Source organism: Anomaloglossus baeobatrachus, chromosome 3, assembly GCF_048569485.1.
Source record: "Anomaloglossus baeobatrachus isolate aAnoBae1 chromosome 3, aAnoBae1.hap1, whole genome shotgun sequence".
Classification (NCBI taxonomy): domain Eukaryota; kingdom Metazoa; phylum Chordata; class Amphibia; order Anura; family Aromobatidae; genus Anomaloglossus; species Anomaloglossus baeobatrachus.
In genome coordinates, this window is record NC_134355.1 from 590,204,786 (window position 1) to 590,217,916 (window position 13,131).

General features: G+C 50.6%; 1 protein-coding gene across 1 annotated transcript in view; it reads right to left on the bottom strand.

The window, feature by feature from the left end:
- Positions 1–13,131, bottom strand: part of LOC142297319 (uncharacterized) — a 38,999-nt gene that overhangs the window by 16,128 nt on the left and 9,740 nt on the right. The window contains exons 3-5 of the mRNA XM_075341556.1: positions 3,170–3,436; positions 2,404–3,045; positions 1,568–1,822 (exon numbers count right to left, since the gene is read on the bottom strand). Of these exons, the coding sequence (XP_075197671.1) occupies positions 1,568–1,822; positions 2,404–3,045; positions 3,170–3,426 (1,154 nt within the window). The 5' untranslated portion in view covers positions 3,427–3,436. The remainder of the gene's footprint in view (positions 1–1,567; positions 1,823–2,403; positions 3,046–3,169; positions 3,437–13,131) is intronic.

The following is a 13,131-nucleotide window of genomic DNA, read 5'->3' on the forward strand; positions in this document are numbered from 1 at the left end:
ACAGAGAGAGACACACACACAGAGAGACACACACACAGAGAGACACACACACAGAGAGACACACACACAGAGAGACACACACACAGAGAGACACACACACAGAGAGACACACACACAGAGAGAGACACACACAGAGAGAGAGACACACACAGAGAGAGAGACACACACAGAGAGAGAGACACACACAGAGAGAGAGACACACACAGAGAGAGAGACACACACAGAGAGACACACAGAGAGAGACACACAGAGAGAGACACACACAGAGAGAGACACACACAGAGAGAGACACACACAGAGAGAGACACACACAGAGAGAGACACACACAGAGAGAGACACACACAGAGAGAGACACACACAGAGAGAGACACACACAGAGAGAGACACACACAGAGAGAGACACACACAGAGAGAGACACACACAGAGAGAGACACACACAGAGAGAGACACACACAGAGAGAGACACACACAGAGAGAGACACACACAGAGAGAGACACACAGAGAGAGAGACACACAGAGAGAGACACACAGAGAGAGACACAGAGAGAGAGACACACACAGAGAGAGAGACACACACAGAGAGAGACACACACAGAGAGAGACACACACAGAGAGAGACACACACAGAGAGAGACACACACAGAGAGAGACACACACAGAGAGAGACACACACACACACAGAGAGAGACACACAGAGAGACACACACACAGAGAGACACACAGAGAGAGACACACACACAGAGAGAGACACACACAGAGAGAGACACACACACAGAGAGAGACACACAGAGAGAGAGAGACTAGAGCCTAGAGGTGGAAACAGGGCGGCACCGACAGACATACAAGCCGCGAGAGAACAGACTGTGCCAGCACTGCCAGCAGGGGGCTCTGGAGGACGAGACGCATTTCCTACTGCACTGTGACAAATACTCAGCAGTGAGGGGCTCCCACTTCCAGAAATTTACCACCCATAGCCCGGGCTTTCCATCCATGGATGAGGACATGAAACTCCGCTTCCTACTGGGGGAAGAGGAATCAATGGTGGAGATCGCCGCCCAATATGTCACCACATGTCATAAGCTGAGGGGAACCTAAGACCCCTAAATGGACTGTCAGAGCCCAAATTGTGCCCCCCAACTCCCCATAACCCTGATCCCCTCCCACCACACTTACTGTATTTCTCTTGCTTTGGCAACACTAATTGTATTTTGGTCCTGCCAATACAGCATATTTGAGACAGAGAGAGACAGAGAGAGACAGAGAGAGACAGAGAGAGACAGAGAGAGACAGAGAGAGACAGAGAGAGACAGAGAGAGACAGAGAGAGACAGAGAGAGACAGAGAGAGACAGAGAGAGACAGAGAGAGACAGAGAGAGACAGAGAGAGACAGAGAGAGACAGAGAGAGACAGAGAGAGACAGAGAGAGACAGAGAGAGACAGAGAGAGACAGAGAGAGACAGAGAGAGACAGAGAGAGACAGAGAGAGACAGAGAGAGACAGAGAGAGACAGAGAGAGACAGAGAGAGACAGAGAGAGACAGAGAGAGACAGACACAGTGTCTTACCGCTCCCCATGCTCATCTGTGTTCCTGGAATTCTCTTCTCCTTCTGTGGTCTCAGCTTCTACATTAGGCTCGTTGTCATTCTCTTCACTGGTTTCTGAGTTTGAATCTGCCTCACTGAGTGAAACGGCCTCATCATCATCATCATCGGATACAGAAGACGATTCAGGATCTGCGGTGGGTGCATTGTCCACATTAACTGACATGTGACGTGTCGATATGCCAGTGGATGTGGATGGTTCCTCGTCTTCACCAGTCCTGTAAATTATAAGGGACTAGTCACAAGGGCGTTAGTTCCTGCGCTCATTTCGTCCTCGTAGCAGGTTAGCACACCCACAGGGGCGTGCTATCATGCTATTCAATACAGCATCACTAGCGGTTATGCGCGTACCTGTGTCCGCTGTCCCCACTGATCTGAAGTCCCGGCAGTTCCAGTCATGCGCACCAGACCTCTCTGAAGCCGGGAGGCATACACTGCTTCATAGTGCGCATGTCCGGAAGTGGTGTGCATTCAGATCACTGGTAACAGGTACACGGGTCACCTCTGGTGATGCTGCATTGAATAGCATGTTAGCACGCCCCTGCAGGTGTGCTAACATGCTAAGAGGGCGGAATGAGCGCTGGAACTAACGCCCTTGCGACTAGACCCTGCACCCATTAGCATATAATAAAAGATCTTGAGAAATACATTTTCTAATGATCTGTATGTATGCTACTAGATACAGGGACAATAAGGCAGGGAATATCAATATGTACCCAGAACAGCTTGTGGTTCTAGGTGCATACTGCACCTGACAGGTTCACTGTAAACTAAATTCCTTGTATGTATTTACACTGACCTGTAGTCATGAACATCATCTCTGATGGGTTGCTCTTCCTCCACCATGGGCTGCTCTTTGATGATCGTCAGGTCCTCCGCAATTGTCATCTCTTCCTCCACCACTGGTGGCTCTTCGATGATCGGCAGGTCCTCCGCAATTGTCATCTCTTCCTCCACCACGGGCGGCTCTTCGATGATCGGCAGGTCCTCTGCAATTGTCATCTCTTCCTCCACCACGGGCGGCTCTTCGATGATGGGCAGGTTCTCCGCAATTGTCATCTCTTCCTCCACCACGGGCGGCTCTTCGATGATGGGCAGGTTCTCCGCAATTGTCATCTCTTCCTCCACCACGGGCGGCTCTTCGATGATCGGCAGGTCCTCCGCAATTGTCATCTCTTCCTCCACCACGGGCGGCTCTTCGATGATGGGCAGGTTCTCCGCAATTGACATTTCTTCCAGCACCACCGGCAGCTCTTCCTCCGCCGCTGGTGGAATTTCTTCCGTGGCCACGGCGGGCAGCTCTTCTTCCATGTCAGGTGCTACCATAACCTCGACGGGCAACACTCCCTCCTTGGCGGGCGGCTCTCTCTCCCTGGCTGGCAGCTCATCTTGCATGAGCAATTCCGTGGCAGACGTAGATGGCCTCTCATCTTCAACAATCCTATAAATGAAAAAGCATCGTGATTATTATTCAAAGTTCAAAACATTAATGTAAAACCTATAAAACCAAAGAAGTGTGAGCGAGAGTATTCACAGCATAAGATGGTAGCAATGATGGGGCATACCTGGCCACAGCTGGTTTATCGGATATAAAAAATCCTCTTTCCTCCAGGAAAGCAGCAAAAGTATCTCTTGTACCGAGGGCCGGAATATCTTGATAAGAGATAACTGTTCCCTTCGATGCAAGAGTCACCAGCCTCTCCTTAGCCTCTTTCAAGACTGCAGTCCTCTCCTCATCCGTGCCAAACTTCAGGCATTTCCGTTTGAGATGCTGTGCCAGTTGTGCCAATGTTTCCTGACAAACTGGACATGTCATGGGCATCCTGAAATGCCTGTAAAAAAAAAAAAAAAAAAAAAAAAAAAAAAAAAAAAATGTAACATTAGAAACAATATCACTGAGAATCCATCCAGCTGCCAGGGAACATGAGCGCTACCTGGGACCACGGGCGCTGTCTCTGCCCCCTTGTGTGCTGCCTGGGGCCCCGTGTGCTGCCCGCAATAACCATTGTTTGTTGTGGAGCCTGCGATAGGCGTTCTGTTTCTTGGGGAGCCATGGGGGCTGCAAGGGTCCTGACATGCACCAAGGTGCCAGGGGCCACACCACCATGTCAGGGGCCACACCACCGAGTCAAGGACTACACCCATGGGCCACACCGCCGAGTCAGGGGCCACACCCATGGGCCACACCGCCGAGTCAGGGGCCACACCGCCGAGTCAGGAGCCCTGACACGCCCTAGGGGCCCCTGGGCGTGTCAGGGGCCACAAGGGGCCCCTGGGCGTGTCAGGGGCCACAAGGGGCCCCTGGGCGTGTCAGGGGCCACAAGGGGCCCCTGGGCGTGTCAGGGGCCACAAGGGGCCCCTGGGCGTGTCAGGGGCCACAAGGGGCCCCTGGGCGTGTCAGGGGCCACAAGGGGCCCCTGGGCGTGTCAGGGGCCACAAGGGGCCCCTGGGCGTGTCAGGGGCCACAAGGGGCCCCTGGGCGTGTCAGGGGCCACAAGGGGCCCCTGGGCGTGTCAGGGGCCCCAAGGGGCCCCTGGGCGTGTCAGGGGCCACAAGGGGCCCCTGGGCGTGTCAGGGGCCCCAAGGGGCCCCTGGGCGTGTCAGGGGCCCCAAGGGGCCCCTGGGCGTGTCAGGGGCCCCAAGGGGCCCCTGGGCGTGTCAGGGGCCCCAAGGGGCCCCTGGGCGTGTCAGGGGCCACAAGGGGCCCCTGGGCGTGTCAGGGGCCCCAAGGGGCCCCTGGGCGTGTCAGGGGCCCCTGGGCGAGTCAGGGGCCACAAGGGGCCCCTGGGCGTGCTCGGGGCCCCTGGGTGTGTCCGGGGCCCCAGGGGCCACATGCCACTGTCCGGGGCCACAGGTGTCATGTGCCACTGTCCGGGGCCACAAGGCAGTGTCCGGGGCCCCAAGCCAGTGTCCAGGGCCCCAAGCCAGTGTCCGGGGCCACAGGGTGCTGCCTGGGGTCCTGTGTGCTGCCTGTACATGAAAGATTTTAAACACTAAGATGATGTGAAAATACAGTTGGAGCAGTCCCATCCCCCCCTGCAGTCTAACGGCTAAAGTAATCCTGTGGCTGAGGTCACTAACAGGCCATCAGATAACACTCCACTATAGGGACACTGCCCATCCTCCATACCTGCACAAGCAATATACAATAACCTATGATATTCTCCATCCACCCGTGTACCCCACAATCTGAGTGTACCCCAGTATGCCCCTGCAGATTAACGTTCCCCTCACACGCACTGTGGCCCACTCTCAACCCCCCTCCTTCCCCTCTCTCGCCCCGACCCGGGTGCACTTACTTTGATCTGGAATCCATCGCTGTAATGTCGCCTCCGTGGGGGAACACGACACCGTCCTCGCTCCTCAGTAACTGGGGTAGATCGCACCTTCTCCCTGGGGGACGCGCGTCCAAGCTTCCGTGTAAACGGCGTAAGACGCAGAGACTCCTTGGGGTGAACTGCTCTCTCTGAGATCCTTTCCAGAATCAAATTTCCCTCCTCAACTCACTTCCTGTTAAAACTCCAGCCTCTGCAGCGATTGGTTCATTTAAATCATAGCAGGAGGTGGGGGTTTATGCAGAGAAAGAAAAAAAAAAAAAAGCAAAGTCCCTGTGAGACTTCAATTAAAGGGAACCAATCATCAGGATTTTGGTGTATAAGGGGCAGCCAGTGCAGTGCTGGCACTATCAGGCACAGTGTGTACATACCATCAGGGGGCAGCTCGGGGGTTTAGGCAGTGAAATTCATCTTTATAAAGTTTGAAATTTCGTGCACTTTTTGATTGACGTGTGCACCTCTGTGTTAATGTCCGGGCGGGTTATGCAGGAGTTCCCCGCCCCCCACCAGCCTGTTCCTCCCTCTCTCCTGATGTCCGGGCGGGTTATGCAGGAGTTCCCCGCCCCCCACCAGCCTGTTCCTCCCTCTCTCCTTATGTCCGGGCGGGTTATGCAGGAGTTCCCCGCCCCCCCGCGCCGCCTGTTCCTCCCTCCCTCCCTCCGGCTGAATGTAAAATGCTAATCTTCAGAAACATGGCGCCGGAGTGGGCCTCTGCGCATAGCGCTTATCTCCGGCGCCATGTTTCTGAAGCCCGCATTACACAGCTTGGTGTCTGCAGAACAGCTGATCGGAGGACGCGATCAGCTGTAGCTATGACGACGTGCCGCCTCAGGACACCGGGCCAGGACAGGAGCCTGCCAGCGACATCGGGAGTCAGGTGAGGTAAGTTCACAATGGACTCACATGACCCCGTGACGGCAGTGCTGCGAGACCCGGTCACGGTAGTGATATCGGGCGGCACTGTCTTCACGGGGTCAGGTGAATGAAATTACTAGCACCTGTGATGTCATTGCCCCAGCAGGCACGCACACATTATACACACACATACACACACACTATATATATACACACACACCCACACTGCTGTGTGCGCGCCCCTGCGTTGACCTGGGCTCACCTTCTCAGTTCCAGGTCACTGCAGGAAAGCACTCACAGCTGTGTGTGTGTATAATGTGTGTGTGCACGCACGCGTGTATAATGTGTGTGCGCGCACGCGTGTATAATGTGTGTGCACGCACGCATGTATAATGTGTGTGCGCGCACGCGTGTATAATGTGTGTGCGCGCACGCGTGTATAATGTGTGTGCGCGCACGCGTGTATAATGTGTGTGCGCGCACGCGTGTATAATGTGTGTGTGCGCGCACGCGTGTATAATGTGTGTGTGCGCGCACGCGTGTATAATGTGTGTGTGCGCGCACGCGTGTGTGTGCACGCGTGTGTGTGTGCGCGCACGCGTGTATAATGTGTGTGCGCGCACGTGTGTGTGTGTGTGTGTATAGTGTGTGTGTGTGTGTGTGTATAGTGTGTGTGTGTGGTGTATAGTGTGTGTGTGGTGTATAGTGTGTATAGTGTGTGTATAGTGTGTGTGGTGTATAGTGTGTGTGTGGTGTATAGTGTGTGTGTGTAGTGTGTGTGTATAGTGTGTGTGTGTGTGTAGTGTGTGTGTGTAGTGTGTGTGTGTAGTGTGTGTGTATAGTGTGTGTGTGTGTATAGTGTGTGTGTATAGTGTGTGTGTATAGTGTGTGTGTGTATAGTGTGTGTGTGTATAGTGTGTGTGTGTATAGTGTGTGTGTGTATAGTGTGTGTGTGTGTGTGTATAGTGTGTGTGGTGTATAGTGTGTGTAGTGTGTGTGTGTAGTGTGTGTGTATAGTGTGTGTGTGTGTGTATAGTGTGTGTGTATAGTGTGTGTGTGTGTATAGTGTGTGTGTGTATAGTGTGTGTAGTGTGTAGTGTGTGTGTATAGTGTGTGTGTGTATAGTGTGTGTGTGTATAGTGTGTGTGTGTGTGTGTGTGTATAGTGTGTGTGTGTGGTGTATAGTGTGTGTGTGTAGTGTGTGTGTATAGTGTGTGTGTGTGTGTATAGTGTGTGTGTATAGTGTGTGTGTGTGTATAGTGTGTGTGTGTATAGTGTGTGTAGTGTGTGTATATAGTGTGTGTGTGTGTATAGTGTGTGTGTGTATAGTGTGTGTAGTGTGTAGTGTGTGTATATAGTGTGTGTGTGTATATAGTGTGTGTGTGTATATAGTGTGTGTATAATGTGTGTGCGCGCGTATAATATGTGTGTGTGTGTGTGTGCGCGCGCGCCACTCTGCTGGGGCAATGACGTCACAGGTGGAAGTGAGGGGCTGCTCTCACAATCAATGGGGGACTTTTAGTTCTGCATTAAAGGGGTGGTTCACCCATTTTTTTTTTTTTCCCCAATGATCAGATGATATTGGATCCGGATTGGACGGCGCGGGACCCTAACCCAGGATTACTGCGGAGGGGGGTTTATTTCAATAAAGATGGAGTCACTAATTGTGTTGTGTTTTATTTCTAATAAAAATATTTTTCTGTGTGTTGTGTATTTTTTTTTTTATCTATCATTACTAGAAATTCATGGTGGCCATGTCTAATATTGGCGTGACACCATGAATTTCGGGCTTAGGGCTAGCTGATAATATACAGCTAGCCCTAACTCCATTATTACCCGGCTAGCCACCCGGCATCAGGGCAGCTGGAAGAGTTGGATACAGCGCCAGAAGATGGCGCTTCTATGAAAGCGCCATTTTCTGGGGTGGCTGCGGACTGCAATTCGCAGTGGGGGTGCCCAGAAAGCTTGGGCACCCTTCACTGTGGATTCCAATCCCCAGCTGCCTAGTTGTACCCGGCTGGACACCAAAATTAGGCGAAGCTCACGTCATTTTTTTTTTTAAATTATTTCATGAAATTCATGAAATAAAATAAAAAAAAAAGGGCTTCTCTATATTTTTGATTCCCAGCCGGGTACAAATAGGCAGCTGGGGGTTGGGGGCAGCCCGTACCTGCCTGCTGTACCCGGCTAGCATACAAAAATATGGCGAAGCCCATGTCATTTTTTTTTTCTTTTTGGGTAAAAAAACTGCATACAGTCCTGGATGGAGGATGCTGAGCCTTGTAGTCCCATGCATGACAAGTAACAGTGTGGATTTTGGCTAAGTTCACACACTGCGTCGTTTTATTTAAGCGGTGTTTTTTTGCGTCAAAAAACCCCAAAAAACCATACGTGGCAAACAGACGCGTTTTTACCGGGTTTTGGTGCGTTTTTTGCTCTGTTTTTATGCTTTTTTTTTATCAGAGAAAGATTGTTGAAAGAAAAAAAAAAATAAAAAAGGTCTGAAGTAATTTCCTTCTTCAATATGTTCTTCATTCTCCACTAGTGTATGCAGGAGAGCATACAGCTGCAGAACTACAGGGCTCAGCATGCTCTATCCAGGACTGTATGCTGGAGGGAGAGGCAGGGGGAGCAGAACTACAAGGCTCAGCATCCTCCATTCACTAGTGTATGCATGAGAGCAGACAGCAGCTGCAGAACTACAAGGCTCAGCATCCTCCATTCACTAGTGTATACAGGAGAGCAGACAGCAGCTGCAGAACTACAAGCCTCAGTATCCTCCATTCACTAGTGTAAGCAGGAGAGAAGACAGCAGCTGCAGAACTACAAGGCTCAGCATACTCCATCCCGGACTGTATGCAGTTTTTTGCCAAAAAAGAAAAAAAAAATGACGTGGGCTTCGCCATATTTTTGTATGCTAGCCGGGTACAGCAGGCAGGTACGGGCTGCCCCCAACCCCCAGCTGCCTATTTGTACCCAGCTGGGAACCAAAAATATAGAGAAGCCCTTTTTTTTTTTTTAATTATTTCATGAATTTCATGAAATAATAAATAAAAAAATGACGTGAGCTTCGCCTAATTTTGGTGTCCAGCCGGGTACAACTAGGCAGCTGGGGATTGGAATCCACAATGCAGGGTGCCCATGCTTTCTGGGCACCCCCACTGCGAATTGCAGTCCGCAGCCACCCCAAAAAATGGCGCTTTCATAGAAGCGCCATCTTCTGGCGCTGTATCCAACTCTTCCAGCTGCCCTGATGCCGGGTGGCTAGCCAGGTAATAATGGAGTTAGGGCTAGCTGTATATTATCAGCTGGCCCTAAGCCCGAAATTCATGGTGTCATGCCAATATTAGACATGGCCACCATGATTTTCTAGTAATGATAAAAAAAAAAATAATACACAACACACAGAAAAATATTTTTATTAGAAATAAAACACAACACAATTAGTGACTCCATCTTTATTGAAATAAACCCCCCTCCGCAGTAATCCTGGGTTAGGGTCCCGCGCCGTCCAATCCGGATCCAATATCATCTGATCATTGGGGAAAAAAAAAAAAAAATGGGTGAACCACCCCTTTAATGCAGAACTAAAAGTCCCCCATTGATTGTGAGAGCAGCCCCTCACTTCCACCTGTGACGTCATTGCCCCAGCAGAGTGGCGCGCGCGCACACACACACATATTATACGCGCACACACACACATATTATATGCGCACACACACATTATACACATGCGCGCACACACATTATATACACACACTATATACACACACACACACTATATATACACACACACACACTATACACACACACACACACTATACACACACTATACACACACTATACACTATACACTACACACACACACTCACACTATACACACACACACACTATACACACACACACACACTATACACACACTATACACTATACACTACACACACACACTCACACTATACACACACACACACACTATACACACACACACACACTATACACACACACACACACACACTATACACTATACACTACACACACACTCACACTATACACACACACACACTATACACACACACACACTATACACACACTATACACTATACACTACACACACACACACTATACACACACACTATACACACTATACACACACTATACACACACATACTATACACACACACACACTATACACATACTATACACACACACTATACACACACACTACACATACACGCGTGCGCGCACACACATTATACACGCGTGCGCGCACACACATTATACACGCGTGCGCGCACACACATTATACACGCGTGCGCGCACACACATTATACACGCGTGCGCGCACACACATTATACACGCGCGCGCGCACACACATTATACACGCGCGCGCGCACACACATTATACACACGCGCGCGCACACACATTATACACACGTGCGCGCGCACACACATTATACACACGCGCGCATACACACATTATACACACGCGCGCATACACACATTATACACACGCGCGCATACACACATTATACACACATTATACACACGCGCGCATACACACATTATACACACGCGCGCATACACACATTATACACACACACAGCTGTGAGTGCTTTCCTGCAGTGACCTGGAACTCAGAAGGTGAGCCCAGGTCAACGCAGGGGCGCACACACAGCAGTGTGGGTGTGTGTGTATATATATATAGTGTGTGTATGTGTGTGTATAATGTGTGCGTGCCTGCTGGGGCAATGACATCACAGGTGCTAGTAATTTCATTCACCTGACCCCGTGAAGACAGTGCCGCCCGATATCACTACCGTGACCGGGTCTCGCAGCACTGCCGTCACGGGGTCATGTGAGTCCATTGTGAACTTACCTCACCTGACCCCCGATGTCGCTGGCAGGCTCCTGTCCTGGCCCGGTGTCCTGAGGCGGCATGTCGTCATAGCTACAGCTGATCGCGTCCTCCGATCAGCTGTTCTGCAGTCTGCAGACACCAAGCTGTGTAATGCGGGCTTCAGAAACATAGCGCCGGAGATAAGCGCTATGCGCAGAGGCCCACTCCGGCGCCATGTTTCTGAAGATTAGCATTTTACATTCAGCCGGAGGGAGGGAGCAGGAGGAACAGGCGGCGCGGGGGGGCGGGGAACTCCTGCATAACCCGCCCGGACATCAGGAGAGAGGGAGGAACAGGCTGGTGGGGGGGCGGGGAACTCCTGCATAACACGCCCGGACATTAACACAGAGGTGCACACGTCAATCAAAAAGTGCACGAAATTTCAAACTTTATAAAGATGAATTTCACTGCCTAAACACCCGAGCTGCCCCCCAATGGTATGTACACACTGTGCATGATAGTGCCAGTACTGCACTGACTGCCCCTTATACACGAAAATCCTGATGATTGGTTCCCTTTAATCAACAGCGCCCTCCGGTGACACTTGTCTGGGCATTTCTGGGCACATCATTCATCTGCCTTGAATGATTTTTAATCCGACTCTGCCACCTGGTGTTCAATTTTCAGCACTGCAGAGAGTGAGAGTTGGGTAAATGTCACATTTTTGACAATACCCACCTGAGTTGGGTAAATGGCCGTGATTGTGGCGGGTGAGAGTCGGGTATCGCGGGTTGACTCTCAAAAAAATTTTTTGCGCCATCGCGTCCGTCCCGCCACGAGGGTCGTGGGTGCGCGATCGCAGCGCCGGGAGACGAGCGAAAATGGATAGGCGAGAATTGTCGCCGCGGGGCCCACTTTTGCCCCCCCCGGACGTTTGTGGCGCCGTTCCAAAAAATGCCACCCCCCCAGAGTCATACTGTTGAGGATGGTTTCGATCCATCGACCTCTGGGTTATGGGCCCAGCACGCTTCCGCTGCGCCACTCTGCTGCCGGTGGTCTGTTAGTTGAGAAGGTCTATTTATCGACTGACTTTTCAAAAGTGGCTAAAATGTATTTGGTCTTTGTGATGGAATCCATCAGCAGGAGCTTATTGTCGGCGCCTCGAGTCCTCCTGAGCATCAGCAATTGTCTCTTTGTTTTTGCGCTGATTTCTTTTTGTCATATTATGTTAAAAAGTTGATGTGAGAAACCTGTGCCTGGCCTGCCTGGCTGAGAGTTCCTGTAGAAAGATCTGTTTGCGTCTCTGTGGCGCAATTGGTTAGCGCGTTTGGCTGTTAACCGAAAGGTTGGTGGTTGAAGCCCACCCAGGGATGATGGTCTTTTTTGCTTAAGTAGCAGCCTATGTACGAGTGAAGAAGGTTCCACGTCGTCTTTCAATTGCTCTCCCGACAAATAACTCTGTTGCTCGCTGCCTACGTTTTGAAGTCCCGAGTTAGAATGGAGGAGACCTTTGGAAAAGAGCTTTTTGTATGTGGAAGGAAGCAGCTTAGCTGGGCTGTGTTTATCCAGGGACGATGGTCTCTTTTGCTCGAGTAGCATACTACGGGTGTAAAAGGTTCCACGTTAGCTTTCGGCGGAGCTGCTCTCCCAACAAAAAACTCTCTGTTGCTTTGTGCTTACGTTTTGAACTCCTCAGGTACAACGGAGGAGACCCTTCTAGAAGAGCTGTTTGTAGGTGGACAGATGGAGCATAGCTGGGCTGTGTTTACTAGCAGGATGAACCCTCCGATAGAATTCGCAAACATCCTTCGAGCTGGAATTGAACCAGCAACCCAAGGATTTGCTAATTTACTTCTACAGTCTTCGGCACTACCAGCTGAGCTGTTAAAGGCTTGTCTTGGCCTTGGTTGAAAGCCTCCTAGTTTTAGCTGTTGGAGTTTTGAGCATGAGGTGAAAAGGCAATTACTGCTACCATGTGAAAAAAATCAGCTTTGGAGAATGCGGGCATCGATCCCGCTACCTCTCAAATGCAAAGCGAGCGCTCTACCACTTGAGCTAATTCCCCTGGCGTGACAGTTGTGCCTTTAGTTTCTTGCCACACTTCATAGGGATTTTCTTATCATGTCAGGTGAGAAGCTGCATTGTTATATGGTATTTTATTTCTGCAAGAATAGCTTTTTTTTTTTTTTTTTAAAGTGTGAGTTCCATGTTGCCATAGTAGAAGATCATCGGAGGAGTTTACAAGGTGAAGGGTGGCTTCCAAATACATGCACGCCTCTTCCAAGCAAAGCCTTTACATATCTACGGAGAAGACAAAAAACTCTCTTTTGATTTGTGCTTACGTTTTGATCTCCTCAGGTACAACGGAGGAGACCTTTCTAGAAGAGCTGTTTGTAGGTGGACGGAACGAGCATAGCTGAGCTGTGTTTACCAGCCGGATGAACCTTCCGATAGAATGCGCAAAACTCATTCGAGCCGGAATTGAACCAGCGACCTAAG